A 24,010-nucleotide genomic window follows, 5' to 3' on the forward strand; every position below is an offset into this window, starting at 1 on the left:
TCGCCCTAGACCCCCTAAGGACACACGCCCAGGATCGGTGACAGGACCGACGGCAGACACATGGACGTTCAGGGCCAGCAGCATCCGCACCTTTATCCGCACCGTAGGCTGGGCTGGGCAGAGCGCGCCTGGCCCCGGGGACACCACTGTATCACTATAAAACCCAGAGGAAACAAGGAACAAGTGCAAGTCCGGGGAGAGGGACCACTGTCACGCAGAGAGGTCACTGTTATCAAAACGCTCCTGGTCGTACACTTCAGCCACCACCTTGCGGCCAGCAAACCAGCGGCCATTGAGGGCCTGGATGGCCTTATGAGTCTCGGAGGCTATGGAAAACTCCACAAAGATCTTGACAATGATTTCCGCATCCTCCTCCTCGCCTTGTTTCTCTTGGTAGATGATGACGCGGTTCACGGCCCCGAACTTGCCACACTCCTCTGTCACCTCCCCTTCCAGGTCATCATCGATGTCCTTGGGGTCCACCATGTTGCGCAGAACCATCACTGTAGACTGTGGGGGCAGGGCCGAGGGGAAGACAGCTGAGCACTGCGGCCCCGCCCCCCTACCCTCCCCCCCGCCACCACCCTGCCCCTCTGCCTACCTCCTGCTTGCGGAGCAGCTTCTGCATCACCATGTGGCGGGCGCTACTGCCCGAGATGCTCATGTGCTCCTGCTCGCTCAGCATCTCTGGCCGCTCTGACTCGGGAAACAGCTCCTCTTCTTCCTTCTCCTTCTTGGGCTCCAGGAGACCCAGCGTTGGAGGGCTGGCCAGGATGGGGTTCACCACTCCCACCGAGGGGATGGTGACCGGGATAGGAGGACGGGCTGGGGTCACACCTGCAGGAAAACCAACCAGGTCCATCAGTCACTCCCTACCACCCCCCTTCCCAGAAAGGCACAGAGCTGGCCTGCCCTGGGCTCAGAGGGTTGTGCCCAGACCACCAGGGCCAGGCAGCTGAGGGCAGCGAGCCTAGAGATGCCAGGACAGGAGAGGAGAGGATCTGGTACCACTTAAGACTCACCTGTGATGACTCCAGGTGCCTGGGCAGCCATGACAGCCTGGGGCAAAGTGCCCAGGGGCTGGGCCAGGGTCAATGCTGGGGACACCAGTCCAGGTGTGCCCAGGGTACCCAGCACCGCTGCTCCGGCCACTGCTTCCTGCAACCCAAAAGGTCACTGTGCTCAGTCCCTGGTCTGGCTACTCAAGACCACCTTGAATCAGTCTCCAAGGAATCAGGGGCCAGCCCGCCCACCCTCGAGCCGACACAGCTGTGTGGGCCCTCACCTGAGCTGTGATCTTGGCAGTGGCTGCAGCAGCTGCCACAGCAGCGGCAGGTGGGAGGCCTCCAGGCGTGGCTGGTGTGAGTAGGGGCATGGGCGGTGTGACAGCCTTGCCCACCCGCAAGTACTGGCCACCCAGGTCAAAGAGGTTCATGGAAGACACAGCATCTTGGGACGACTGGGCCTTCTCGTACTCTGTGGGCAGGAGCAGCAGTGAGCAGGGCCAGCCCCAGCCTCAGGTGGCCCCCATCCCGCCTCAGCCACCCCAGCTCACCAATGAAGCCGTAGCCCTTGTGCTTGCCAGTTGTGGGGTCCCGGGCCAGTGTGCAGGACTTGATCTTGCCAAAGGCCTCAAACACGCTCTTGATGTCATCGTCTGAGAGGTCCTGGTGCACAGAGGCCACGTAGATGCGGTTGAAGGCCCGTGCCTCCTCAGCCAACTGGTCTATGATGGGCTGGGCCTGCCCTATGTTGCTGGGTCTGCCCACCTGGGGAAGAGGCGGTGAGATGGAAAGACCGGTCAACCCAGGCCCGGCCACAAAAGGCTTCCGTGGAGGGGCAGCCCTGCACGCCTGCGGGATCGAGGCCTTGGCTCCCTGCCTCACCTTGATGTTCCTGCCCCCCAGCATCACCGAGTTCATCTGCTCCAAGGCCAGCTGTGCAGCTTCGGGGACCTCATACTCCACGAAGGCAAAGCCCTAGACACAGGGACACACCTGTCAGGCTGCGCGAGCCCGGGGGGGGGGCAAGCCCCAAGTGGCCGGGGCAGACCAAGCCTGCTGACCTTGTGCTTCATGGTGACGGAGTCCCAGGACATGTCGATGCTCTTGATGGGGCCAAAGGGGGCAAAGGCCTGGCGGATGGTGTCCTCCCCCAGCTCATAGTAGATAGAGCCCACGTAGACGCGGCACATGATGGCCAGCGCCCGCTGCCGCTGAGCCGCCATCTGCAGCAGGACAGAGGGGAGAGAACCGCTGGCTCGTCAGGGGCGGCAGGAGGCTGGGCAGCCCACTCCCCTCCTGGCCCACCCACCCAGCCCTGCTGTGGGGAGGGCTCCCCACATGACAGGGAGGTGCGGGCTCCATCCCTGCAGTCAGAGTGTGGGGGTCGCAGGACCCCGCCACCCAAAGAAGGAAGGCCAGGCCCAGCGGCAGGACAGGACGCACCCCAGCCCGCCAAGGTCCCAGGCAGACTGCGGCAGCAAAGCCGACAGATGGTCAGGAGGCAGGGCTGTGTGCCCTCCCACCCAGACCACCCCTCCAGTCTGGGGGCTGGGTATCCCAGGCTGGGCTGGGAGATCCTCCCACTGTCCCAGCCAAGGACCACGACAGAAGAGGGAAGGAGGAGCCATCCAAGCTGGAGGGACCCACTGGTTTGGTGGCCAGAAGAGAGGAGGTCAGAAGACAGGGCAGCCACTGCCCAGAAGAGACCCCAGGGGAGGAGCTCAGGAGCCAGATGGGGGCTCCCTGAAGAGAGAACGAGGAGCAGCTGCTCATGCTGGGCCAACTCAGGTGGGGGCTCATGCTGTGCCTTCCCAGTGCCCTGCAACTCCTCACAAAGGAGCTGCCTGGAGCCTGTGCCCCCAGCCGAGAGAGCGGGCCCAGGCGAGACCACTGGCCTGGCCCCCGGGGGCACCATGAGGTAGCAGAGACCCTACGAGAAGCCCCCAGGCTCCTTAGAGCTGGTGACAGGCCTGGCCGGTCCAGGGCCTTGGCTGTGAGCTTGGCTATTGCGCTGAGGGACCTCCCCACACCCTCAGGGACGGGTTCTCGCCCCTGTCACCTCACAGGAGACATGCCAGGCAGGGGACTTCCAGAGCCACACGCAGTGGGCCACAGGGAGACTGTGGGCCAGGGCAGGCAAAGCAGACAGCTGGAGCCAGGCCCTGCCCCTCTCCACAAAAGGCCTTGTGGCCAGACACCAGTTTCCCTCTTTAGACATCGGCTGGCCTAATGCAGGCCGAACCTCCCCATCCCGTGGAGAGGGGCCTGGAAGCATCTCTCCACATCAAGGGACTTCCCAAGGTGAGATATCTTCCTTCAAACCAGGCATTCCCTGAAAACGAGACTGTGTTCTCCTCACACTGGGCCCCCTGACAGACCTCAGGCTCCCCACTCAGAGCAAGACCCCCCCAAAGGTGGAATCACATCCCCCTCACTCAGCAGGCTCCCCAGACACGAGACCAGGCCTGTCCCTCAGGTCATGGTTCCCCCAAGACAGGGCCATGTCTCCTTTTCAGTGTGGGGCCCCACCCCCAGGCGGGCCAAGAGCTCTCTCCCTGACCAGACCCCCAGGCCGGGCTCCCATTCAGATGCTTCCCAGAGAGAACAAGGCGTGTGTTGCCCCATGGGAGCCACACACAGGGATGACCCCTCTGAACAGAGGCTCCCAGAGAAGGGGCCACATCTTCCCCTCAGGACCCCCGAGATGGGACCTGGCCTCCTCCTGAGCCTGCCTCTGGGGGAAGGGAGGGACACCTCCTTCCCACACTCCTCTGCCCACCACAGCCAAGGCCATAGCCGTGGCCCCTGCCTCCTCCGCCCTGGCTGCATGGCCTCTGCCCCTTGCTGACAGCCAGGCACAAGGCCCTGCTTGCCCTTCCCTTGCTCGCTTGGGTCCCCCCACCCCCACCCCATCCAACCATCCTCCCTCCAGGGTCTGACGGGGCCATGAGTTAGGACCCCTCTCTCCTCAGGGGCCTGACCCCAACCCAAGAGCCAGGCAGCCTGGAGACTGACGGGGCTGGAGGCCGTGGGCGCACCCCGTGCGTGCAGGCGGCGTGGGCGCAGACGGGCCTGGTGCTGGCAGCTACCCGCCCTGGCCGGCTGCCCTCCGCAGTTACCTGGCCGATTAGTTTTAAGGTGGGCCCTCAGAGCAGATGGAGGCCTCCCCAGGGGCGGTCCCGGGTGGGTGCCCACACCACTGGCCCCACCACGCCTGGCGCTCTGCTGCGCTCGTCCAGAGCTGGCGGGCAGGGCCGGCCAGGGGAGCAAGGTCCCCAGCACGTGGGCTGCACTGCCCCCCTCTAGCCCTGACTAAGGACATGAGCCCCGGAAGAAGTGAGCATTTCTATTGACCGATTGCAAAGGTGAGAGAGGATCTCCAAAGCCCATTGTCACTGCTGCCATCTGAAAGACAGTAAAGACAGAGTTCAGTCTGTTGGAGCCGAGCAGTCTCCCGCTCTCGTCAACACCTCACGCAGACAGCGGCAAGGCCCGGAGTCCCCGCCCTGCCAGGGAGGCCGCCTGCCTTCCCACACTGCCGGCCGCCAGCACCTGCCCAGGGGGGCCGCAGCGCCCCATGTGCCCCGCCCTGCAGCCTTGCAGCTGGGCCGGCTGGGGCAGAAAGGAAGGGAGGGAGGGAGGGAGGAAGGGAGGGAGGGAGAAGGGCAGTGGAGCACAGTGAATGGCCAGGACATCTCCTGGTAGCGTGAATGTCTGAGGGCTGGGCGGGGGGGCGTGAGGCTCGAGGCCCAGGAACCTGTCGGCCTCACACCGGCCTCTTCCCACGAAGGTATGGCAGCCTCCGGCCACAGGCCTGGAGCAGGGCCCCAAGGGAGGTGCCTCCAGACTGTCCCCTCAGTCCTGGGGCTGAGCCCAGGTGGTCTGGACTCACTGCAGGGGTGAGGGCCTGAGCAGTCTTATCCAGGCCACGGGGGCAGGGAGGCCCACGCCCTGCATGCTGCCACCATCGGCTGTGCACAGCTGGGGCAGGGAGCACGGGAGAGACCAGAGGCCACAGTGTGAAGACCAGGAAGGGGAAAAGGGTAGAGCTGCAGCCAAGCAGCCAAGAAAGGGGCTGCGGCGCTTTAGGGGCTCCAGCGAGCAACAGGTGGGAAAGGCTGGGCCACTCGTGCCTCAGAGAGGACCCCGGGGGTCCCGAGCATGAGTCTTTGAGAATCGGAGCACTGTAACAGCTTGCGGGGACGGCCGCAGGCCCAGGAGGAGGAAGAGCGTGAAGAGGAGGAGATGGTGGCTGTGGTGGGGAGGGCGGTAGAGGCTCCGGCCGGGGCTCACCTGCAGGTTGGTGAGCTGCTGCTGCTGGTGCGCGATGGTCTGCTTCACCAGCACGCTCTTGATGCTCTGCTCCATGGCGTACTTCTTGGCCTGAGAGAGGCGGCAGTGAGGAGCACTGGGGGCCCAGCCCATGGGAGACAGGCCTGCCCCGCACCCTGCCCCTGCCCCTGCCCCCAGTTGACTGTCTCACACCTGCAGTGCCCTGGGAGGTCCATGCTCACCTTCTGAAGGGCCTCCTGCTGCTCGGGCGTCAGGGGAGGCAGCCCCAGCTTGGCGGCTGTGCTCTGCCCGTTCTCCATCTTGATGGAGTCTGTGCCCTGGTAGGGGAGCAGGGGAATCCGTCAGCAGCAAGCTCAAGTTCTCCTTCACGTGGCCCCAGGAGTGCCACCCCACCTGTGTCCCAAACACTGCACATGGGCTCTGGCCCAGCCCCTTCCCAGAGAGACAGGGCCCTAGCACAGACTGTCCCCTGCCTGGCCTGTACTCAGGCCAGCCCTTCTGACATTGTTGTCCCCAGCCCAGACCACTGTCTCCCCCGGGACCCATGGGGTAGAACACAGACTGAGGCAGGCAGGTGCCCTGGAGGCCCTGGGCCAACCCGAGCAGTTGTGGGGCCCAGGCCACAGTGGCCTCCTCGGGAACCACCAAGATAAACAGCTGGAGGCAGGAAAGGGGTCCAGCCCCTTGTTGTTAGTCTGACCCCAGAGCTGCTATCACATGCCCTGCAGGAGAGCCAGCCTCAGCCGTCCTCCAAGGCAGGAGAAAAGGGCCACGGCTCTCTGGACGTTCTGGGACTCCTTGCTCCCAGGCTCCTCCGGGCTTCCTCACAGTCCCTGCCACAGACACAGGCTCAGCTTCCCTGGAGTTTCAAGGGGCCCACCCAAGGAGCTAATACAAGGGCCTCTCTCCCAACAGTGCTCCCCCCACCGTCCCCGCAGGCACTGTGCACACCTCCCAGAGAACACAGGCCTCTCTCGGGCCACACGAGCCCTGAAGAGGGCTCCAGCTCACTTCCACACACTCTTGCATGGGCTGTGCCTGGCCCACTGGGAGAAGCCAGGAGCAGACCCCACTGGCACCCTAGCCAGGTGGGCCTGGGGACCAAGAGGCCCTTGGGCAGTCACAGCCACTGCAGACCAAGCTGATGCCAACCAGGATTATGTTTACGTCCCTCCTGTCAAAATCCATCTCTAAGCTTTTTGCAGAGGGAAGAACGCAGCTGTGTGAGCAGGGAGGCATGGCTAGCAGGCCCATCAGAGTGTGGGGTGGGCAGACAGCATGCCTGCGCCTGTCCTCCAGCTCAGCAAGCACAAAGATCACTGGCCCACCAACCGGGCCCTCTGAGACTTCCAGACACAGCCTTGAGGGGCAGCAGAGAAGAGAGAAGGGTCCCCAGCACAGAAGTGATGAGCAAGGACAGAGGGACACAGGAGGCAGGAAGGGACAGGCTGGCCCAAGCCCCAAGAACCCCCTCCTGCCTGCCAAGTGCTGGGATGCTGGCCCAGGCTCAAAGGGCAGGAAGCCCTGGAGACCCCTCCCCAGGCAACCAGAGCCCCAACCAGTCCCTGAAGGTCAAAGGCTGGCTGTGGGTGGCACCAGGTGCCCCAGTCCGGCTCACACCAGGCCTGTCCTAATCACCCTCAGCACCAGGTGCCCCAGTCCGGCTCACACTAGGCCTGTCCTCACCACCCTCAGCACCAGGTGCCCCAGTCCGGCTCACACTAGGCCTGTCCTCACCACCCTCACAGCTGGCCCCAAGCCCATTCCTCCTTAGTGGGAAAGAGGGCCCAAGAGCCAGAGGCTGGGACTTGAGAGCAGGCTGTCACCATGGTAATCAATGTCAACCCCCTCAGCCCCCAGACACTTTTCAATCTCCTCTTTGTCTTGGTAAACAAAAGGCCCTTCTCCCACCAACCAATGGCCGGCTGGGCGCCAGCCAAGGGCCAGGGAGCACCAGCCCCCACATCTCCCAGGATCCAAGCTGCATACCATGTCCCAGTCCCACCCCCTGAGTGTGCCTGGGGGACCAAGAGGAGGGTCCAGCCCCAAGAGGCCGCCAGGCCACCTTGCTGAGGCCCCACTGGAATGCTCTGGAGGCGGGCGCTACCATGGAGAAGCACAAAGAACCCAACTACCCAGCCACAGGCCCAGCTCCACCTCTGAGAGGACCTGCTCCCAAGGCTGGGCCATCCAACAGACTAAGACCCACCTGCACCCACTCTGGAGCCTGGGGCCGAAAAAAGATGGGGAGGGCTGAGTCCCCACCAGACCTGTGCTTTGACTTGCGCATTGCTTCACTGTTTTATTTAAATGAAAACATAGAGGTCTGAAATGAAATCTGTCCTGGCTCCTAAAGCACTGCGAGTTCTAGAAAGCTTGGCCCACCCTTCCTGCAAGACGCTCATGCCTAAGAACGCGCGAGCTCCAGGCCCCGGCGTCCCCGCCCAGCCAGACTGTCAACAGGCCCCGCCTGGTGCTTGGAGCAGGGCAGATGCAGAGGGCAAAGGCCAGCTCAGTGCCTGGGTGGGGAGGGTGCAGGGCTGGCGCGGGGAGAGGGCCGTGGTCCTGCGGGCAGTTGTCTGCCCAGAGGCAGAGAAGGGTTCCCGAGGTTCCTCCCGCCCCGCCCCCAGCCAGCCCTCTCTGGGCCCAGGGACGCGCAGGCAGGCAGGCGGGCGGGCGGGCAGGCGGGCGGGCCTGAGGGAGAGGATGCTTAAGGTCAGTACCTGTGGAGGTTTCCATTTGTCTCCCGCTGCCACCACTGCCGCCGCCGCCGCCGGCTCGGACCCCCCTCCTTGCTGGCCATTGACCTGCTGCAGGCAGGAAGGAGATGTTGTAACGGACAGGCACACCACCCCACCGCCCAGGCCTGCTCTCCTCCCGAGCTAAGGGCTGAGCTCCTCACGGATAAGCAAGGGAGGCCGGGCAGGGAGGCATTCCCGACATGACCCCCCAGCCCAAACTGCCCTCTCTTCACACCCATCAGCACGCCCAGGGACCCAGTCAGAAGCAGAGCGGAGCATGGGCTGGGCCAGGGCTGCCAGCGAGTCCCAGCGGGGACGGGGAGGAGGGTAGAGAGAGCTGTGCTCCTGCCCCAGGCAAAAGAAAGCCATCCTCTCCTGCCGGCAGGCTGGACGGCCAAAGGAACCGGCTGGGTGTCCCCCATGCCCTCCTGAGGCAGCAGCGGTGCCTTCCTGGCAACCTGTACACACCTTGGCCAGCCCACAACTCAGCCCCAGCTCCAGTGCCTTCCACAGGCTCTGGCCCAGCCCAGGTCCCAGTTCTCTCCTGAAGACACTTTTAAGCAGCATGGTGGGCAGGGGTCTGGATGCGCAGGCCTCCCTTCCCTGGCAACAGAACCATCCAGAGCTGTCTCGCAGGAGGACGGCCAAGAGGTTAGCCCTCTGCACTCAGTAAGACCCACACCTAAGGGGGCACAGGAAGGAGAAGCAGCTCCACAATGGTCTTGAGGGATGGCAGGGCACAGACAGGCCACGGGCAGGAAACGGGTAACGCTGTGGCGGTCGGGAGATGATGGAAGGGCCTTGAGACCTACTCTACCTTCTCAGAGGCTGCACAACGAGAAGCAAGGTAGCATGCAGTCACCCCACTCCCAGCTCAAGGATGAGACCCACAATATCTAAGAACAGAAGAGATCAGTGTGCCCACCCTTGGAGCCATGTGCGCAAAGCCAGAGGCTGGGCTGACCCACCAGAGTGTCCCAGGTCCTTCAGCCTCCAGAGGAGGAGCAGCACCACCAGCCCAGCTGCACTGGGGAAGGCCAACGCAGCCCGTGCCTGGAGCTGCTCCCAATGCTGCCGGCATGGGTGTGCTCTAGCTGCCCAACTCAGCCCCACGCTGCCTAAACACTGCACCCCGGAGAGAGTGAAAGGAAACAAGGGGCCCCTCCCACTGCATGCACAGCCAGAGCAGAGGCTGCCTCTTTTTTTTTTTTTTTTTTTTTTGAGACAGGGTCTGGCTCTGTTGCCCAGGCTAGAGTGCGGTGGTGCAACTACGGCTTACTGCAACCTCCGCCTCCTGGAACTCCAGGCACGCGCCACCACACCTGGCTAATTTTTGTATTTTTGGTAGAGATGGGGGTCTCCGTGTTGCCCAAGCTGGTCTCAAACAATCCACCTATCTCAGCCTCCAAAGTGCTGGTACTACAGGCGTGGACCACTGTGCCCAGCCAAGGCTGCCTCTCACTGCCCACAGCAAGAGATCACTTCACGACCAGTCTCCAGATACCCGTGAACAGGGTGAACTGAGGGGCACTTTTGTAACTTCCTGCTCCCCCAAATCACTGCACTAACCAACAAGTGAGCCACAACAGTGTTGACAGTGGGATGTGGCTCAGAAAAACATTTTCTTGGGAAAAGCCGGCCCACTGGTGCATTCTACACAGGACACCCCATGCCATTCCTGGCAGATGGAAGTTCCCAGCTGCATGGAGCTTAGGGTTCTGTGCTAACCAGACGCTGGGAGAACTTGGAGGAAGCCGGTGTTTACAATCGCAGCTAGTCACGTACTGCCATCTTTAGGCAATTAAAATGGCATCTTTATGGTCAGGATGCCCCCCATCACCAGGCAGCAGTGCTTGGAGGGATGGGAAGCCCCTCTGAGGGGCGGCACAGCAGAGGGGCTCTGGGGTGCCAACTCTGGGACTGCCTTTCCTCAGCCCAGAGCAAAGAAGAGTATTTCCATCAGAAAACAAGAAAAGCAATGTAGGGGCTGGGCGTGGTGGCTCACACCTGCAACTCCAGCACTTTGGGAGACCGATGTAGCACTTAAGACCAGCCTGGACAACACAGCAAGACGCTGTCTCTATGAAAAAAAAGATTTTTTTAAAAAGTAATGTGGCCAGACGCAGTGGCTCACGCCTGTAATCCCAGCACTTTGGGAGGCCAAGGCAGGTGGATTGCTTGAGGTCAGGAGTTGGAGACCAGCCTGGCCAACATGGTGAAACCCCATCTCTACTAAAAATACAAAAATTAGCCGGGCATGGTGGCAGGCACCTGTAATCCCAGCTACTTGGGAGGCTGAGGTGCTACCATGAATTGCCTGAACCCAGGAGGCAGAGGTTGCAGTGAGCTGGGATCACCCCACTGCACTCCAGCCTGGGCGATAAAGCAAAACTCCGTCTCACACACAAAAAGAAAAAAAAAGTAATGTGGAGCGAATGACTGAAGGTCCCAAGGTCTCAAGGCTTCAGGCTCCTCAGCTGGGAATGGGGACGGCCTGTCTCCTAGGGCTACTGTGAAGATTCAGTGAAATCCCAACACCCCCCCAACCCCACAACCTGCAGTCCCTGCACATGGAAAGCAGCAAAGCAAGCCACAAGTTCCAGCACTCATCAGTATTGTTAACAACATCCAGTGTCAGATACCCAGGGCAGAGCTGGCTGCAGGACACTGCCTTCTATCTGTCAGTTCCCTTCACACAATGAACACTGCTTACTGCGTGCGCAGGCTCCACAGTGAGCGCTGCAGAGGCCGCAGACACGAGACAAGAGAGAAAGACGTCTCTCTCAGGAGCCTGGTGTCAGCTGCCAGCAAAGAATGCCAAAATCAACGATGACTTCTGTGGTTTACCAGCACTACGAAGAAAGCACAGGATAAGAAAGGAGTGGCTATGAGCTGTGCCAGGCCATGGCAGCCAGGGGGCCTCTCTATGAGGTGACATTGCAGGCTGGGGCCTACAGAAGAAAGGAACTGGAACCCCAAGGGTGATGACCCCAAATGAGAGCTGGTCTGGCTGTCAGTGAAGAGAATGGAGCCATGTGTCAAAGTGAAAAGATGCATCCAGAAGACCTACCCTTGCTGCAAAGAGGCAGCCGGCCTCATTCTGCAGCCACCAGGCAGAAGGCATGCCCATGGGAAGGGAGGCCCTTCTGCATCTTCTGGCTTCCTTCCCCACCAGGCCACTGTCAGCCAAGTTCAGCTGCTCCATTCAACCTCCCATGAGAGCTGAAGCAGCATGAGACAGGGGACAGGCTCTCATCACTGTGCCCAACCAGGACGGTGGGAACAGACAACCCTTCTAGAAGCCTTTCCATCCCAATGATTAAAAGAGGAATGGGTTAGACCACAGGCTACAGCTCACTCCTGGAGCCGGATGCAAGCCTGAAACCTGACGATAAAAAAAACACGTATTAAACCCAACAGAATTTGGATGGCAACAAACACCCCAACAGACAACCCGTTCGTGGGGTCAGTTATGGCCCACGTCCAACTCAACAATGACACCACCTATCTGGCACCACACCACAGCAGACCTGAGCCCCCATTTAACCCTCATGAGCACAGGGCGCTGTTCTGCGGGTGCTTGGGGAGTCAGGCATCCACTCTCCTCCTCCACCTTCCCGTGTCCAGTCCTTGTCTCTGAGCCTCCTCCTCCTTCACCATCAACTCCCTGACTGCTGCCTGAAGACAGTCACCAGGTCCTCAACCCTTACATCCTTTCTCTCTGGAGTGCCCCTCAAAGGTCACTTACTCCTGTGGCTTCAAGAGAAAGGACATAGTAGAAAGAGTGGAGTTAGCCAGTCCTGTGAATCACACACTGGGCTGCCCTCGCAAGCTGGGTATCTTGTGTAAATGCCTCTCTCCCCCTAGTAACTGGTTTCTGCCTCAGTGGGACATGGGACCAGCCCGCCCGCTGGGGGCCTGGCAATGGCAGTCTAAGGACACTCCCTGGTCCTGCCAGTCCAGCCTTCAGCCATTTGCCCAAGCTGTCTTCTCAAACAGACCTTATCCCATCCCGCTGGGTGTGGGCTGGGGGAAGGGTGACAAGTAATACAGGGGTAAACTGCGGCTGAGAAAGGTCCAAAAGGGGATTAGGTCCTATAAGCTAAGTGGTGAGAAGGAAAAACCAGACTTCATCGTGCATGTGTTGTGTGCATGGGTGTTCTCCCTCTACGTTAATAACGCCTGCCCTGCCCGGGGAAGTGGGCACTGAGCAGAGCAGGGGGCGACTCACTCCTCTGGATGCCCACGCAGCTCCCTAGGGCGCCCAGCAAATGGCACCCTGGGTGGGAACTGGCTGCTGGTGCGCACTAGACCTCCAACTGCCTGTCTGGTTCCCCACTGCGTCCCCAAATCCTCCCGTAGAGCTGGGGACAATGCGATTTCTCAAAACACGTAGGATGAGAGCGCACGTCCTTTCTTTCCAAGTGGAGACAAGAGAATGGAGATAACCAGATCCCTTTACAGCACCGGAGAACGAATTCACAGCTGCAGGCGTAGTGAGCCAAGACCACCCCATGCTCTGAGCTGCAGGCCCCTTTCTACAGGTCCCGTCCCCTTCTGATCCCATCAACCCGAAGGCCCACGCATCACCCCCAGAACCCCGCTTCCGTCGTGACCACGGCGCACACCCCCGTCGGCAAAGGGAGGACGACGACCCCCGCTTGCCGGACCTAGCGGACAGGAACGCAACCCCGCCAGGCTCGCCCGCAAGGGCCACACACCGCGCCCAGGCCCCCGCCCCGCCCCGCCGGAAGCTGGGGTCCGCAGGCCGGAAGCTGAGGCCGCGAGCCGGCCGCCGGCGCGCGCCTGCCCCGCCCCCGCCTCACGCGACCCGGGGACACGAGGGAGTCCGCGCGGGACCTGGGAAGACCGCCGCGTTCTTGGGAGGCCCTCCGCGCCCAGGCTGGGTCGACGACCCGGCCCCGCAAGCCGAGGGCCGCCCGCGCTCATGGGGGGGCTCACTTACGAGAGCTATGGTCGCCGTCGCCATCTTGCGTCCGTCGCGGCCGCCGCGCGCGCCACCCACTCTTGCTCCTTCCGCTGTCTCGCGCGATCTGGGCGCCGGTGCACGGAACTCTCGCGAGGAAGGAGGTAAGAACGCGCTTCCGGGGCGGGGAGGAACGGTAAACGCCCCCGGGAGGGGCGACAGAAGGGGCGTGTTCTTGGCCGGGCGAGGGGCGTGGCCCGCGCACCTCGGGCGTCTAGGGGCGTGCGCCGCGGGACTCGAGTCGGACGTAGCTCTCCGCGTGGCCGACGCGGACGTGCGTAGTACCCTTCGCCGCCCGTCGCCCTTGCGGCCACTGCTACGCTTCTCTTCTCTGCCTTTTTTGGAGAAAACGCTGTCGCGTGCGTCATCCAGAGGCTCTCCCCCAGGAGGCAGGCGAAAGAGCGGGGCCCTCCTGGGCTGGAGGAGTCTCGGGTGATGAAAGGCCCGCGTGTTTCAGGCTCACGTCGTGAGATGCGTCGTCCCCGCGTCGCGACATCCCTGGGACCGGGAGGCCTCGTTCAATTGGCAGCTTTTTCTCCTTCCAGGGAACCGATGACCCTAGGATGGCTGACATCAGTCGCTAGACCCGCAGCCCGCAGGCCCCGTTAGTCCCTGAACGGGCTTTCATGGCCCAAGGTGTCTGTCAGTACTGCTGGGAAAGCTGCCTGTCCTGGACATTTGCCATCTGCTGCACCCAGTCCCGAGACCCCAACTCGGTCATCCGAAGAAGCCACATCTGTAAGCTCAGGCACCTTCAGCTGCCTAAGGCCACAAGGCATCCCGGGCAGGCCTCCTTTCAACCCTGGGAACGTTTCGAATTTAATACAGACACCTCTACTTAAATAGGGCAGAATATTCCCCGCCTCCCTCCTGAAACCTTCCAAAATTATAGGAAAGGGGTTTTATAAAGACAAACCCTGCAAGGGCAAAGAGCTGGGATATTGTAGAGCTGAAGAAAGGTGGACAGCGAGAGCTACTCCAGCCCACTCGGCTATGGAGGCCAGTGTCTGAGGGTCGTGGGTGAAAGCACAGCTACAGAAAGGAAACCCCAGACCTCTGTCCCTACCCACCGGGGCTGGCAGGCACTGCAGTGTCTGAGACGTGAGCTCCAGGAGAGGAGCTCTGAGGCCCTGCTCAAGCAAGGCCCTGTCTGAAAGCCTGGGAGTAAGTGAGACTCTGGGTCCTACCCCTGCCTCCACCCCTGGGCTGGGTCTGACCACCTGCATGCCATCAGGCTTCTCAGAGAAGAGGGCTCCTCTCTGCAGCAGCTCCTAGCTCAAAAGAAAAGACTGGCAGGGCACCTAGGGGCAGAGTGTTGCCCAGTAGAATGGCCCAGCCAGATCCCTGGCCTCGAAGCTCACCAGGTCATAAGCCCCAGCCACTAAAAGCATCTCACTCTTCAATGCAGCTGGACAGCCCAGGATCACCAGACACCTGAGAAAGAAGAAAAGGGACTCAGAAGAAACAGAGACAATAAAGGAAGCCGAAGAAAAATGAAAACTAAAATGCCATTCTCAGTCAATAAAAAGGAACTGGGGGCTATAGAGAAAGAAACCTCGGGATGAGAAAGAGCTCTTAGAAATAAAACATGAGGGGAAAGTGAGCAATTCAATAGGCTTTTAAGATGAAGTCTTCCAGAATGTATAATGACAGAACCAGATAGCTGGAAAACAGAATAGCAGTAACACAGGTGGGTGCTCTTAGGGCCAGCCTGGCACACAATGCCTCCACAATGGAGGGGGTGGATGGGAGGTGGGGGGCTGGTCTGCCACCACCACCAGGGGAAGCCACAGGCACCACCCTCTGGGGACAGCTTCCCTTGGCAATAATGTGCACACAGGATGCATGGTGCCCAGGACTGTTCTTACACACATTCATTCATGGGATCCTCACAACCCAGTGCTATACAATGGATACAGCTGTTATCCCCATTTTTACTGATGGGCAACATCACAAGGCAGGGAGCAGCAGCAGAATGGCTCCAGAGCCTGTGTTCTTGCCACCACCATGACTGCATCTCAAAAGAGAAGTCCAGGTCAGGCACAGTGGCTCATGCCTGCCTTCCCAGCACTTCAGGAGGCTGAGGCAGGAGGATCACTTGGGCCCAGGGGTTCAAGACCAGCTTGGGCAATATAGTGAGGCCACGTCTCTACAAAAAATAATTTTAAAAAACCAGCTGGGCATGGTGGCACACGCCTGTAGTCCTAGCTACTAGAGAGGCTAAGGTGGGAGGATCGCTGGAGCCCAGAAGGTGGAGGTTGCAGTGCCCTGTGATCACACCACTGCACTCCAGCCTGGGTGACAGAGCCAGACCCTGTCTCAAAAAAACAAAAACCAAAAATTCAACAGAAGTCCAACATCTAAATAAATTGTCCAGAAAATAAGGAAATGAGAGAAATCAACAAAGAGATAAATCAAGAAAATTTCCTAGAACCAAACAGTCATGTTTTCTGAACAATGGGTGAAAGGGAAGTTGTATATCAAGACACATCATTGAGAATTGCAAAGTAATGGGGCAAAGAAAAAGAAGAGATCATAGGTAAAGAGTCAGAATTCAGAAAGGCACAAGAGTTCTTGGAACTAGAAGAAAATGACACAATACCCTTGAAATCCTGGGAATAAATGATTTTCAACCAAGCCAAGCTTTTTGTAACTAGTCGCACTGCCAAGCGTATGTGAGGTTAGCATAAAGACAAACAGGTAAAGACTCCACAACTTCCTATGCACCCTCTCAGGAAACCTGGAGGATGGTCCTTCTCACACAGGGCAAATGAAGGAAGAAGAAAGCAGTCCAGGACACTGGTGAAGAGTTAACCCATGCTGACCGCTGGGCTGTAAGTCCAAGAACAAGTAGCCTGGGCAGGGGGCTTGTATGGTGGGGGCTCCAGGAAAAGAAGAAACTGAGCAGTCAGTTATGTGGTGAGTCCTAAGCTGTGACAGGATGCTCATGCTTCTTCAGGAAAGTCTAAAGATGAATCAATGACAAACACATATAAAAAACTAGGCAAACAAAAAAAGGCAATTATTAACTCCAGGGAAAACAAAAAGTTGTGCAAGAAATGCCATCCTGGAACACCGTGTTCTCTCCTGAGACGTGTGGTAATGAAGCTGTAGTAACACCCATGCAGCTATGATGCCCGTAACACTGGAATGATGCTGCCAGGAGATTGAGGCAGGTGACCGCCCTCCTCCCAGAGGATGCCAGCTGGGGACATCTAATGTAGAAAAATGAATAAACAGGACTGAAAGCATGCTCATGGTTTTGAAAAACATGGATTTCAAATGCCTGAAGAAACAGTTAAGAGAGTTGAATTTGGAGAGGATCAGAGTAGGAGCCTGCAATTATTATTTATTACTGGCCTCAAAAAAAAAAAAACTATTCTACTTTAAAAACAATACATATATAATTCTGAAAAGATAAAATTTAAAAGGAAAAATTCAACAGAGACATGATTAAGTGCAGCAATGGTAGTATTGATGCTTTTAAGTTCAGTTTAATCAGTAGTACAATGTTATGTATTTGCCACTGAAACCATTTAGAACCATGCATAATCAGACAGTTTAGCATGAGGGTTTCCAGCTAGGATATGGAAATTACTTTAGATTGCTAATTTTGAGTTGGAAGGCGTGAGAATTTGAATAATTTTGTAAATAGTATTGGAATATTTAAGATAACAGATTCACGATTTTGTGCATTTAATTTATTTGATATGCGTTAGTTAAGTCTTGCTTTGGTTTTTGGCTTTTGGTTGGAGTGCTGTGGTCAGCAGAATGCCACCCTTCCCCAACAAGAGGTTCATTCCTTAATCCCTGGAACCAGTGAATGTTAGTTTACATGGCAAAATGTGTCCTGCAGATGTGTTTAATATTAAAAAACCTTGAGGAGGGAGATTATCATGTATTATCTGGCTGGGCCCAACCTAATCTCATGAGTCCTTAGGGACAACCTTTCCTGTCTGCAGAGAACCAGAGAAAGTGGTTCGTGACACAGACTGAACCTGCTAGCTTTGAAGATGGAGGAGGGGGCCAAGAGCCAAGGAATGTAGGCAGCCTCTACAAGCTGGAAGTGGCCTTAGTTTACAGTCAGCAAGAAAGTGGGGACCTTGGCCCTGCCACCGAAAGGATGTGGATTCTGCCAGCAGCCTGAAGGAGCAGGAGACAGAGTCTCCCCTAGAACCTCCAGGAAGGAAGGCAGCCTGCCAGCCTTGATTCTAGTCCAGTGAGACCCCATAGTCAGACTTCCATCCTACAGAATTGCAATAAATTTGTGTTAAGTCACTAAGTTTGTGGTAAATTTTACAGCGGCAGTATAAAACTAATACAGTGGTGTGCCTTCCTGGTTGACATTTGAAATGCTTTTAAAAAGGCATGAATGCACTAAATTTATACATACAGTTTAAAATGCTTAAGGCCATTTCACTAAGTTTGGAATTGGAGGAGAGGCAAGCCAAGAATCAAGAGGCTAGGAAGGCAGGGGTAGAATCCATGAGGGCATAGAAATCTCTAAGACTGAGCCAGGAGTGGAGTGGGAGAGAGGCAGGGAGCCAGGAGCTGACATCCTCAGAGGCCCAGGGAGCAGCTGCCCCAGGGAGGAGGTGCGGGAGGTAACATGGAGGGGGTGTGAGTCTGAGGAGCAGGGAGGATGTGGGGTCCCTGACGCCTCCAGGCCAGGGAATGCATGAGAGAAAAAGCCCATTGGAGGGGCTGCAGTGGCCAGAGGAGATCTGCAGAGGGGCTGCAGGTTCTGGTCTCAGGGTGGGTAAAGGGTCAAAGAGGTGGCTCTAGGGCAGAGCTGTGTGGGACCAGGGGCTTTGCTGACGACAGCCTCAACTCCAGACCTCTCTGTGGTCTGTTTCTCCTGCCAGGTCCCTGTTGTGCCCAGTGCCATGCCTGACACCTGCAGGTGTGTCACCGCTGGCTTGCTGTGCAGGCTCCTTGTGTGGGTCTATGGTGCCAGCCGGGGATGGCTGCTCTCCCAGACCCCATGGAGCAGTTCCCTGGGCAGAGGTCTGTCCAGGGCTGACCCTCACCCCCAAGCCCCAGAGCTGGGGTTCCCTACAGGGCAGCCTCCTGCATGCTGAGGAGGCAGTGGCCCTGGCCAGGCAGCCTGGGTAGGAACTCAGGGCGGAGAATGGAGGATATGGGAAGGGGTTCTGGGGGCAACCCTGATCCTAAGGACCTGGGAGGCCTAACGGCTCCCCCACACCCACCCCCCAACCCCTCGGCGCCCGAGGCAGGGTCAGCCCCACTCTCAGGAGGCGGGGGTTCCTTCACTACCGGGGCCTTTGTGCTCCCAGGCGCATGGAGGAGGGCAGCCCCACGGTGCTGGGGTCTCCCCAACATGGCCTGCCCGGGCAGCACCCCGGCATGGTCCCCTGGGGCTGGGGCTCCGGGTCAGGCCTGGGTCCCACGGTACTTGAGGAAGGTGCTCTCCAGGAAGGCGGCCAGCTTCATCCGGTCGTCCTGCGGAAGGAGGGAGGCATGGGGGACGGAGGGGCGCGGCCTGCCCCGTGCGCCCCCTCCGCCAGGCCGCGCCGCACCGCCCAGCGCACCTCGTGGAGGAAGCCATAGTGCACGAGCTCCGAGGCGAGGTCCTGGGCGCTGTCCGCTGAGGCAATGGCGTAAGGCGAGGCATGAGGCCGCTGCGCCACCCGCCGCCTGGGGTCACCGCCCGCCGCCCAAGTCCCCTGCCCAGCCTACTTGGGAGCAGGTCGTAGGTCAGCTGCCGGTGCAGCCGGTCTTCCAGCACCAGAAGCAGAGTGAGCTGGGGAGGCGGCGGGGCGTGGTCGGCTGGGGGTTCAGGGCTCCGCCACGCTCCCGCCTTCCCCACGGCAGCGCCGCCCTCCCAGGCCCCGCTCACATGCCAGCGCGCCTTGTCCTCGCTTCTCTCCAGGTTGCACTGCATCTGGATGACCTGCAGCGGGGGAAGGCTGGGACTCACAAACCCAGCAGCAAGACCACATGCCGCGGCCCCAAAGGGGCCGGGAAGGGACAGCAAAGACTGGAAAGGGGGGAATCTCTAAGAGGAGCCCATCTCACTGCTAGTGGCTTGGCGAGCTAAGGAAAGCTTCGAGAAGAGTCGACATTAGGGGCTGGGTACTGAAGGCTGAATAGGAGCTTTCACCGCGGAGAGAACAACTTGAACAAAGAGGGAACTGTGGGCGTGGGGAAAGGGAGGTTGGGCGGAACAGGACCGCGCCGAAGTGCACGGTGCCTGCTGCCTGCGGGATCAGGCCTCCCAGAGCCTGGGCGTCAGCTGAGGACTCCCATGATCTCTGCCGGCAGCCAGGAGCAGGCAGTTTGCCTGTTAGGACATGAATTCTGGCTGCACTGCACCGAGAGAGGCCCCTGGCCAGGAGGGAGCGCTGCAGGAAAAGTCTGGGGAGACACCAGGACATAGATGTCCGGGAATCAGCACCAGGTGGGGGATGGGAGGGGTCGGGGGGTGGGGGGAAGATTGCTGGCAGGGTGGAAGAGCCCGGGTGAGTTCTGGAGGGAGGAAGGATGCTTGGAGTAGGTTCAGGGCAGGCAGCAGGATGCAGGGGAAGGATCTGAGGGGACAGGGAGCCTCCCGGAAAAGGAGAGTGCCCAGCCTGTCCTATAACCCCCATGACCCCCACAAGGGGGTCAGCCTGGATCTGGTCTCTGGCAGCCAGGAGGAGAGCTGGGCTGTGGGGATGCAGGCCCTAAGAGAAGGAGGGGCACCTCTTATCTGGCTGCTAGAAGGTCTGAGGGATGGCACTGAGCAGCAGGAGAGGGGACTCACCTTTCTGGTCTCAGAGTCAAAGGGCTCTGGCGTCGGGGTCTTGGCCTTTTGGACCTCCTCCGGGGGTGGGGCCAGCACACGGGGCAGCCCCAGGGGCCGAGTGGCTGCAAAGTTCATCAGTGGGTAGATTCCATTCCTGGGGACACAACAGGGTGGCTGGGGGTTCAGGCCTGACAGCTGCCTGGCCCCCAACCTTACATCAGTTCTCACCTGACATCCTCCAGGAATTTGTCCAGCTCCATGAAGGAGACCTCCGAGTACCTGGCATGGAGGTGGGAGGCACATGAGGGGCTGGCCGGGGCGAGGGGAGGGGAGGTGCGGGGAGGGGAGGTGTGGGGAGGGGAGGCTTCTGGGTGCTGACTGCTCACCGCCACTGCAACGGGGGCCTGCGGGGCCGGGGAAGCTCCGCCAAGACTGCGTGCAGGTCCATGGCCTTGGTCTTCTCCTCCACCACATTCTCAGGCATGAGGTCTGTGGCCACAAGAGCATCAAGGCGGTGTGGTCAGGCCATGGGTCCTGCAGGGCCCCTTCCACGTCCCAACCTCCGCCTCCCCGGCCACCCCCCGGGCCGGCCTGCTGCTCACACTGGTGCTGGATGAAGCAGTGGGCTGCCAGGAGCTTCAGCGAGTGCACCTCGAAGAGCACGCGGTGGAAGAGGAGGCTGTGGGCAGAGGGCCGGCGGGCAGGGTCCCGGGCCAGGCAGCAAAGGATGAACTCCTGGGGCACGGGGAGGAGAGGCTGGTGGTGTGCAAGGGCTCTCTGCTCTGGCCCCGCAGTTCGAGGAGAGGTGGCCCCTCAGTTCCCCATGTCCCTCCTCAGGGACACACAGGACATGCAGGGATGCCCATAGGGAGGAGTCCCAGCAGCAGCCAGGCCAGGACCTGGTCCTCTGAGCTTGAGGACAGTTGGGTTCTGGGATTGGAGCACCATGCTCTGCTTCCCTCGACCCCCAAAAAATCGTGGGGAGAAGCCATGATCCTAAAGTCACACCTGCAAGCCTCCTACCCATGGCCTTTTGATCGGCTCAGCTCAGGCCCAACACTGGAGACGACCTTGATGGGTCCCCACTCTGTCCACATCCGTGCCCAGCCCGGCTCCAGCTCCCCACCAGCCCCGTCCAGGCACCCCCATCTCCTGAGGCCATGGAGTTAACGTCTAGACTCCGAGCAGAGGGGGCTGTGGATGCAGCTTCCATCCCATACCTCTTTTTGCCTGCTTGGCACCCACCATGTCCCCCCACAAGCTGGAGCCTCATCACCTCCTGGAAGCTTAAAGTCAAGGACTTGGAGTGAAGCAGACCCAGGTGCAGATGTTGGCTCCACCACTTACTCTAAAGCCTTGGGTAAAGGACTCATCTTCTCTGAACCTTGGTTTCTTTATAAAACGGGTATGGTGATGGCAGCCACAGAGGGAGGGTCTCTCTTGCCTTCTTGTCCTTAGAATGTGCTGACCCCTTAGGGCCTTCAGGCCTGGAACCAGTATGTGCTCCCACTGAGGTCCTCTTTGGGAGGGGTGCAGTCAGCTGGTATACCCCTTAACTGCACAAACTGTGATGTTCTCCCAGGTCTGCCTGGAGCACCTTGCTAGCCCTAGCTGAGCACGGTGAGCCAGCTGGGGAGGGGCAGGGCAAGCTGCTTACCCGCATGTTGGGGTCACTCAGCGAGTGCCTGGCGCGAGCAATGGCCTCCTCTGTTACCCGGGTGTCCCCATTGGTCTGGATTTCCAGTACAGCCATCTGGGGCACAGAGCCAGGTCAGGCATGGGGAAGGGACCACACAGGTGAGCCAGGCAGGGCACAGTTAGGAGGAGGGCAGAGCACAAGGTGGAGGGCGGGGGCAGTACCTCCAGCGCACACATCCCAAAGGAGAAGATGTCCACAGCGGTCCCATCGGCCACCTCTGAACAGAAGAGAGCACAGGACAGGTAGGAGAGAAGCGCAGGGCAGGCACGGGGCGCCCGGACCCAGCGCCACTCACCGCCATACTCTGGGGGGAAGAAGTGCAGGTTCCGAAGTTCCTCTCGCTCAGCGCGGATGGGGCTTCGGAGATCATCTGGAAGCGCTGTGGAAGGGCGCAGAGCTGAGCGGGTGGGGACCTCTCCAGGACCCCATCCCCCCAAAGTCCGCACTTACCATTGGAGAAGATTCGGTGCCACACTGCCAAGGGGCGGGAGAAAGAGCGGAGTTAGCTGCTGGGGCATCAGAACTCCTCTGCCCTTGGCTCCAGGCACCTTCCCCTGCCCCGTTCCCCCACCCAGCCCTGCCCCGCCAGCACCGGAGCCGATCTTGATGAGGCCGTTGTGCTGAATGAAGATGGTGTCGCTGGTCAGGTTCCCGTGGATGATCGGGGGGCTGCAAGCGTGCAGGAAGCTGCAGACGTTGGGGAGGGGAGAGTAGGAGGAGCCGGTCAGGAGGCTCTGGAGAGATGGGGGCTCGGCGGCGCCGCGCCAAGGCCAGCCCAGGCCCTCACCTGAGCGCAGACAGGATCTGCGTGCACCAGCGCTTCCAGGCCTGGCGGCGGACGCACGACTCCGTCGGGTGGGCGCAGGAGAGGCGGCTGGGCCTGCGGAGCCCGCCCCGCATCCTCGCCCAGCCCCCGTCCGAGGCCGCCGGGCACCCCCTCACCATCCCAGTCCCCGAGGCTGCCCCAACCCCGTCCTGTCCCCGTGGCTGCCCCAGCCCGCTCCCCATACCCGGGCGTTCATGGCCTTGTGGTTCTTCTTGGTCTTTTTGAGGAATTGCTTGAGGCTGCCGGATGACACGTACTCTGTGATGAAGATGACCTGCAGGGTGCGAGCTCAGGATTTCCACCAGCTGCGGGTTCGTCCCCATGCCCGCCCCACCTAGCTGTGGTCTCTGCCTGCCCCGGGCCTTGCCCGTGCTCACCCTCGCGCAGGCCTCAGAGGTATCCAGCCAGTACTTGTGCAACTTCACGATGTTCGGGTGGTCCACCAGCACCAGCTGCTCGAACACGGTCTGGATCTTCTCCTGGGGAGGGAGGGTGGTCGCTGGGTGGTCAGCAGGTGGTCACCCAAGCAGGATGAGGAGGGGGCAGCGGTCTCACCTCGTGCGCCGCGAAGGCCTTCCTGTCTCCAAAGTGGAGCTCGTTCCACACCACCTCTACCCCCTCCTCCGTGTCCATGGCTAGGAAGGTGCTCTGAAGCCCTGGCATGTTCCCCTGGTTTACCTGGGGGTGAATAAAGGGTTATGTGTGCCCTGGTGTGTGTCAGGGTTGTGGGTGAGGATTTGGTCCCTGTCCACACCTTTCCAGTGGGCCCAAGCGTGGGCTGCAGGCCCTGAGCCACTCTGCGGGAAGGTGGGGCTTGGAGGGTAGCTGCCCCCAGGAGCCAAGGGCTCCTATCCAAGGGCTGGGCTAAGGGGATTTGGAGCAGGTTTCAGGGGGTCGAGAGGGATCCCCAGGAAGCTAGCGGCTGAGTCCAGAGGCATGGGGAGGTGGTCCTGGGAGGAGACTGGCCCTCAGGGAATCCCAGGGCGGGCGCCAGGCCAAAGGGGTCCAGGGGTGGCTGATTCGCGGGCCGCGAGGGGCCGCGAAGAGGTTTCCAGCCGCCGCGCTCTCCCAGCGCCCCCACGCCCTGCGCAGCCTCCAGGCCCCTCCCGCTCTGGGAGGGCGGTGTCACCCCGTGCCCCAACACCCGCGCCCACCTGCTCCCGTCGCTTTTGCCAGCGACCACACGGGCTTTCCTCCAGGATGTCGCTCTCGTCCTCGCTCTCGTCCTCCCGCTCCCGCTCCCGTTCCCGGGCCCGCCTCGGCGCCGGCTCCGGGGCCGCCATGGTTCGGCCGGCCCAGGCCACCGCCCTCTGCGCGATCCGCCGCCGGCGCAGCCTCTCCCGGCCCGCCCTGGCCCCGCGCCCAGCAGCCCAGCCTAGAGCCGCCGCGGCAGCCTAGAGCCCCAGCCCCGGCTCTGGGAATTGGGAGGCGCGGGCGCTCGGCGGACGGGCGGGGCCCGGGGGCGGAGCCGGCGCGCACCTCCCGAGCCGCCTGTGCCTGCCGGAGCCAGAGCAAAGCTTCCCCGCGAGCTGCCGAGCCCGGGCCGCGCCCAGGCCCCGCCCCTCCGGAGGCCCCGCCCCGCGAAGCCCCGCCCCAGTCTCTGTTTCCTCCTCGTCTCCCAGGCCTGCTCCGCGAAGCCCCTCCCCAGGCCCTGTCCCCTCCTCGTCCTCCAAGCCTGTTCCGCGAAGCCCCGCCCCAGGACCCGCCCCACC

The 24,010-nt window shown here is 60.4% G+C and overlaps 2 protein-coding genes and 1 long non-coding RNA gene across 31 annotated transcripts; 1 reads left to right on the top strand and 2 right to left on the bottom strand.

Annotated features, from left to right (window-relative positions):
* Nucleotides 1–67: 67 nt before the first annotated feature.
* Nucleotides 68–13,131, bottom strand: PUF60 (poly(U) binding splicing factor 60). Of its 27 annotated transcripts, XM_063817460.1 has the most exons (15): nucleotides 12,709–12,803; nucleotides 11,109–11,423; nucleotides 10,752–10,890; nucleotides 8,721–8,866; nucleotides 8,021–8,107; nucleotides 5,519–5,614; nucleotides 5,298–5,387; nucleotides 4,359–4,409; nucleotides 2,066–2,227; nucleotides 1,887–1,979; nucleotides 1,556–1,769; nucleotides 1,286–1,476; nucleotides 1,023–1,158; nucleotides 602–837; nucleotides 68–510 (listed from the first exon to the last, which is right to left on the bottom strand). In XM_063817460.1, the coding sequence occupies exons 6-15, from the start codon at nucleotides 5,594–5,596 to the stop codon at nucleotides 211–213; spliced, it is 1,551 nt and encodes a 516-aa protein (XP_063673530.1). In that variant the 5' UTR covers nucleotides 5,597–5,614; nucleotides 8,021–8,107; nucleotides 8,721–8,866; nucleotides 10,752–10,890; nucleotides 11,109–11,423; nucleotides 12,709–12,803; the 3' UTR covers nucleotides 68–210. The 27 variants fall into 27 exon arrangements, with proteins under 27 accessions (XP_063673530.1, XP_063673534.1, XP_063673539.1 ...); XM_063817464.1 differs by lacking the exon at nucleotides 11,109–11,423 and having other exon boundaries at nucleotides 12,709–12,789; XM_063817469.1 differs by lacking the exons at nucleotides 4,359–4,409; nucleotides 11,109–11,423; nucleotides 12,709–12,803 and adding an exon at nucleotides 13,005–13,061 and having other exon boundaries at nucleotides 8,021–8,104.
* LOC129135799 (uncharacterized) lies at nucleotides 12,810–16,448 on the top strand. The gene is made up of 2 exons (XR_008536956.2): nucleotides 12,810–13,129; nucleotides 13,571–16,448. It is a non-coding gene; the product is annotated as an uncharacterized LOC129135799 (long non-coding RNA).
* Nucleotides 16,449–16,478: 30 nt separating this feature from the next.
* NRBP2 (nuclear receptor binding protein 2) lies at nucleotides 16,479–23,823 on the bottom strand. 3 transcript variants are annotated; one of them, XM_001155260.7, is made up of 18 exons: nucleotides 23,453–23,821; nucleotides 22,854–22,976; nucleotides 22,676–22,777; nucleotides 22,483–22,572; nucleotides 22,260–22,300; nucleotides 22,065–22,159; nucleotides 21,923–21,946; nucleotides 21,768–21,851; nucleotides 21,634–21,689; nucleotides 21,431–21,526; nucleotides 20,376–20,508; nucleotides 20,160–20,262; nucleotides 20,002–20,052; nucleotides 19,792–19,927; nucleotides 18,886–18,939; nucleotides 18,726–18,789; nucleotides 18,578–18,633; nucleotides 16,479–18,488 (listed from the first exon to the last, which is right to left on the bottom strand). In XM_001155260.7, exons 1-18 carry the CDS (start codon nucleotides 23,579–23,581, stop codon nucleotides 18,420–18,422), a joined length of 1,506 nt encoding a protein of 501 aa, XP_001155260.2. In that variant the 5' UTR covers nucleotides 23,582–23,821; the 3' UTR covers nucleotides 16,479–18,419. The 3 variants fall into 3 exon arrangements, with proteins under 3 accessions (XP_001155260.2, XP_009454412.1, XP_009454413.1); XM_009456137.5 differs by having other exon boundaries at nucleotides 16,479–18,633; nucleotides 23,453–23,822; XM_009456138.5 differs by lacking the exons at nucleotides 16,479–18,488; nucleotides 18,578–18,633; nucleotides 18,726–18,789; nucleotides 18,886–18,939 and adding an exon at nucleotides 18,965–19,403 and having other exon boundaries at nucleotides 23,453–23,823.
* Between the last annotated feature and the right edge of the window lie 187 nt (nucleotides 23,824–24,010).

The sequence above is a fragment of the Pan troglodytes genome, chromosome 7 (assembly GCF_028858775.2).
Source record: "Pan troglodytes isolate AG18354 chromosome 7, NHGRI_mPanTro3-v2.0_pri, whole genome shotgun sequence".
NCBI lineage: Eukaryota > Metazoa > Chordata > Mammalia > Primates > Hominidae > Pan > Pan troglodytes.

What these genes read in the sequence shown, in the direction of transcription:
- PUF60 (XM_063817456.1), bottom strand. Translation starts at nt 11,243, where the DNA reads ATGGAGCAGCTGAACTTGGCTGACAGTGGCCTGGTGGGGAAGGAAGCC. An exon ending in AGCAGCTCACCAACCTGCAG is followed by an intron (nt 4,410 to 5,297) that starts GTGAGCCCCGGC and finishes ACTGTCTTTCAG; the next exon opens with ATGGCAGCAGTGACAATGGG. An exon ending in AGCTGCTCCGCAAGCAGGAG is followed by an intron (nt 511 to 601) that starts GTAGGCAGAGGG and finishes CTGCCCCCACAG; the next exon opens with TCTACAGTGATGGTTCTGCG.
- NRBP2 (XM_009456137.5), bottom strand. Translation starts at nt 23,581, where the DNA reads ATGGCGGCCCCGGAGCCGGCGCCGAGGCGGGCCCGGGAACGGGAGCGG. An exon ending in GCACCGAATCTTCTCCAATG is followed by an intron (nt 21,852 to 21,922) that starts GTAAGTGCGGAC and finishes GCCCTTCCACAG; the next exon opens with CGCTTCCAGATGATCTCCGA. An exon ending in CTGCTTCATCCAGCACCAGT is followed by an intron (nt 20,263 to 20,375) that starts GTGAGCAGCAGG and finishes TTGTGGCCACAG; the next exon opens with ACCTCATGCCTGAGAATGTG.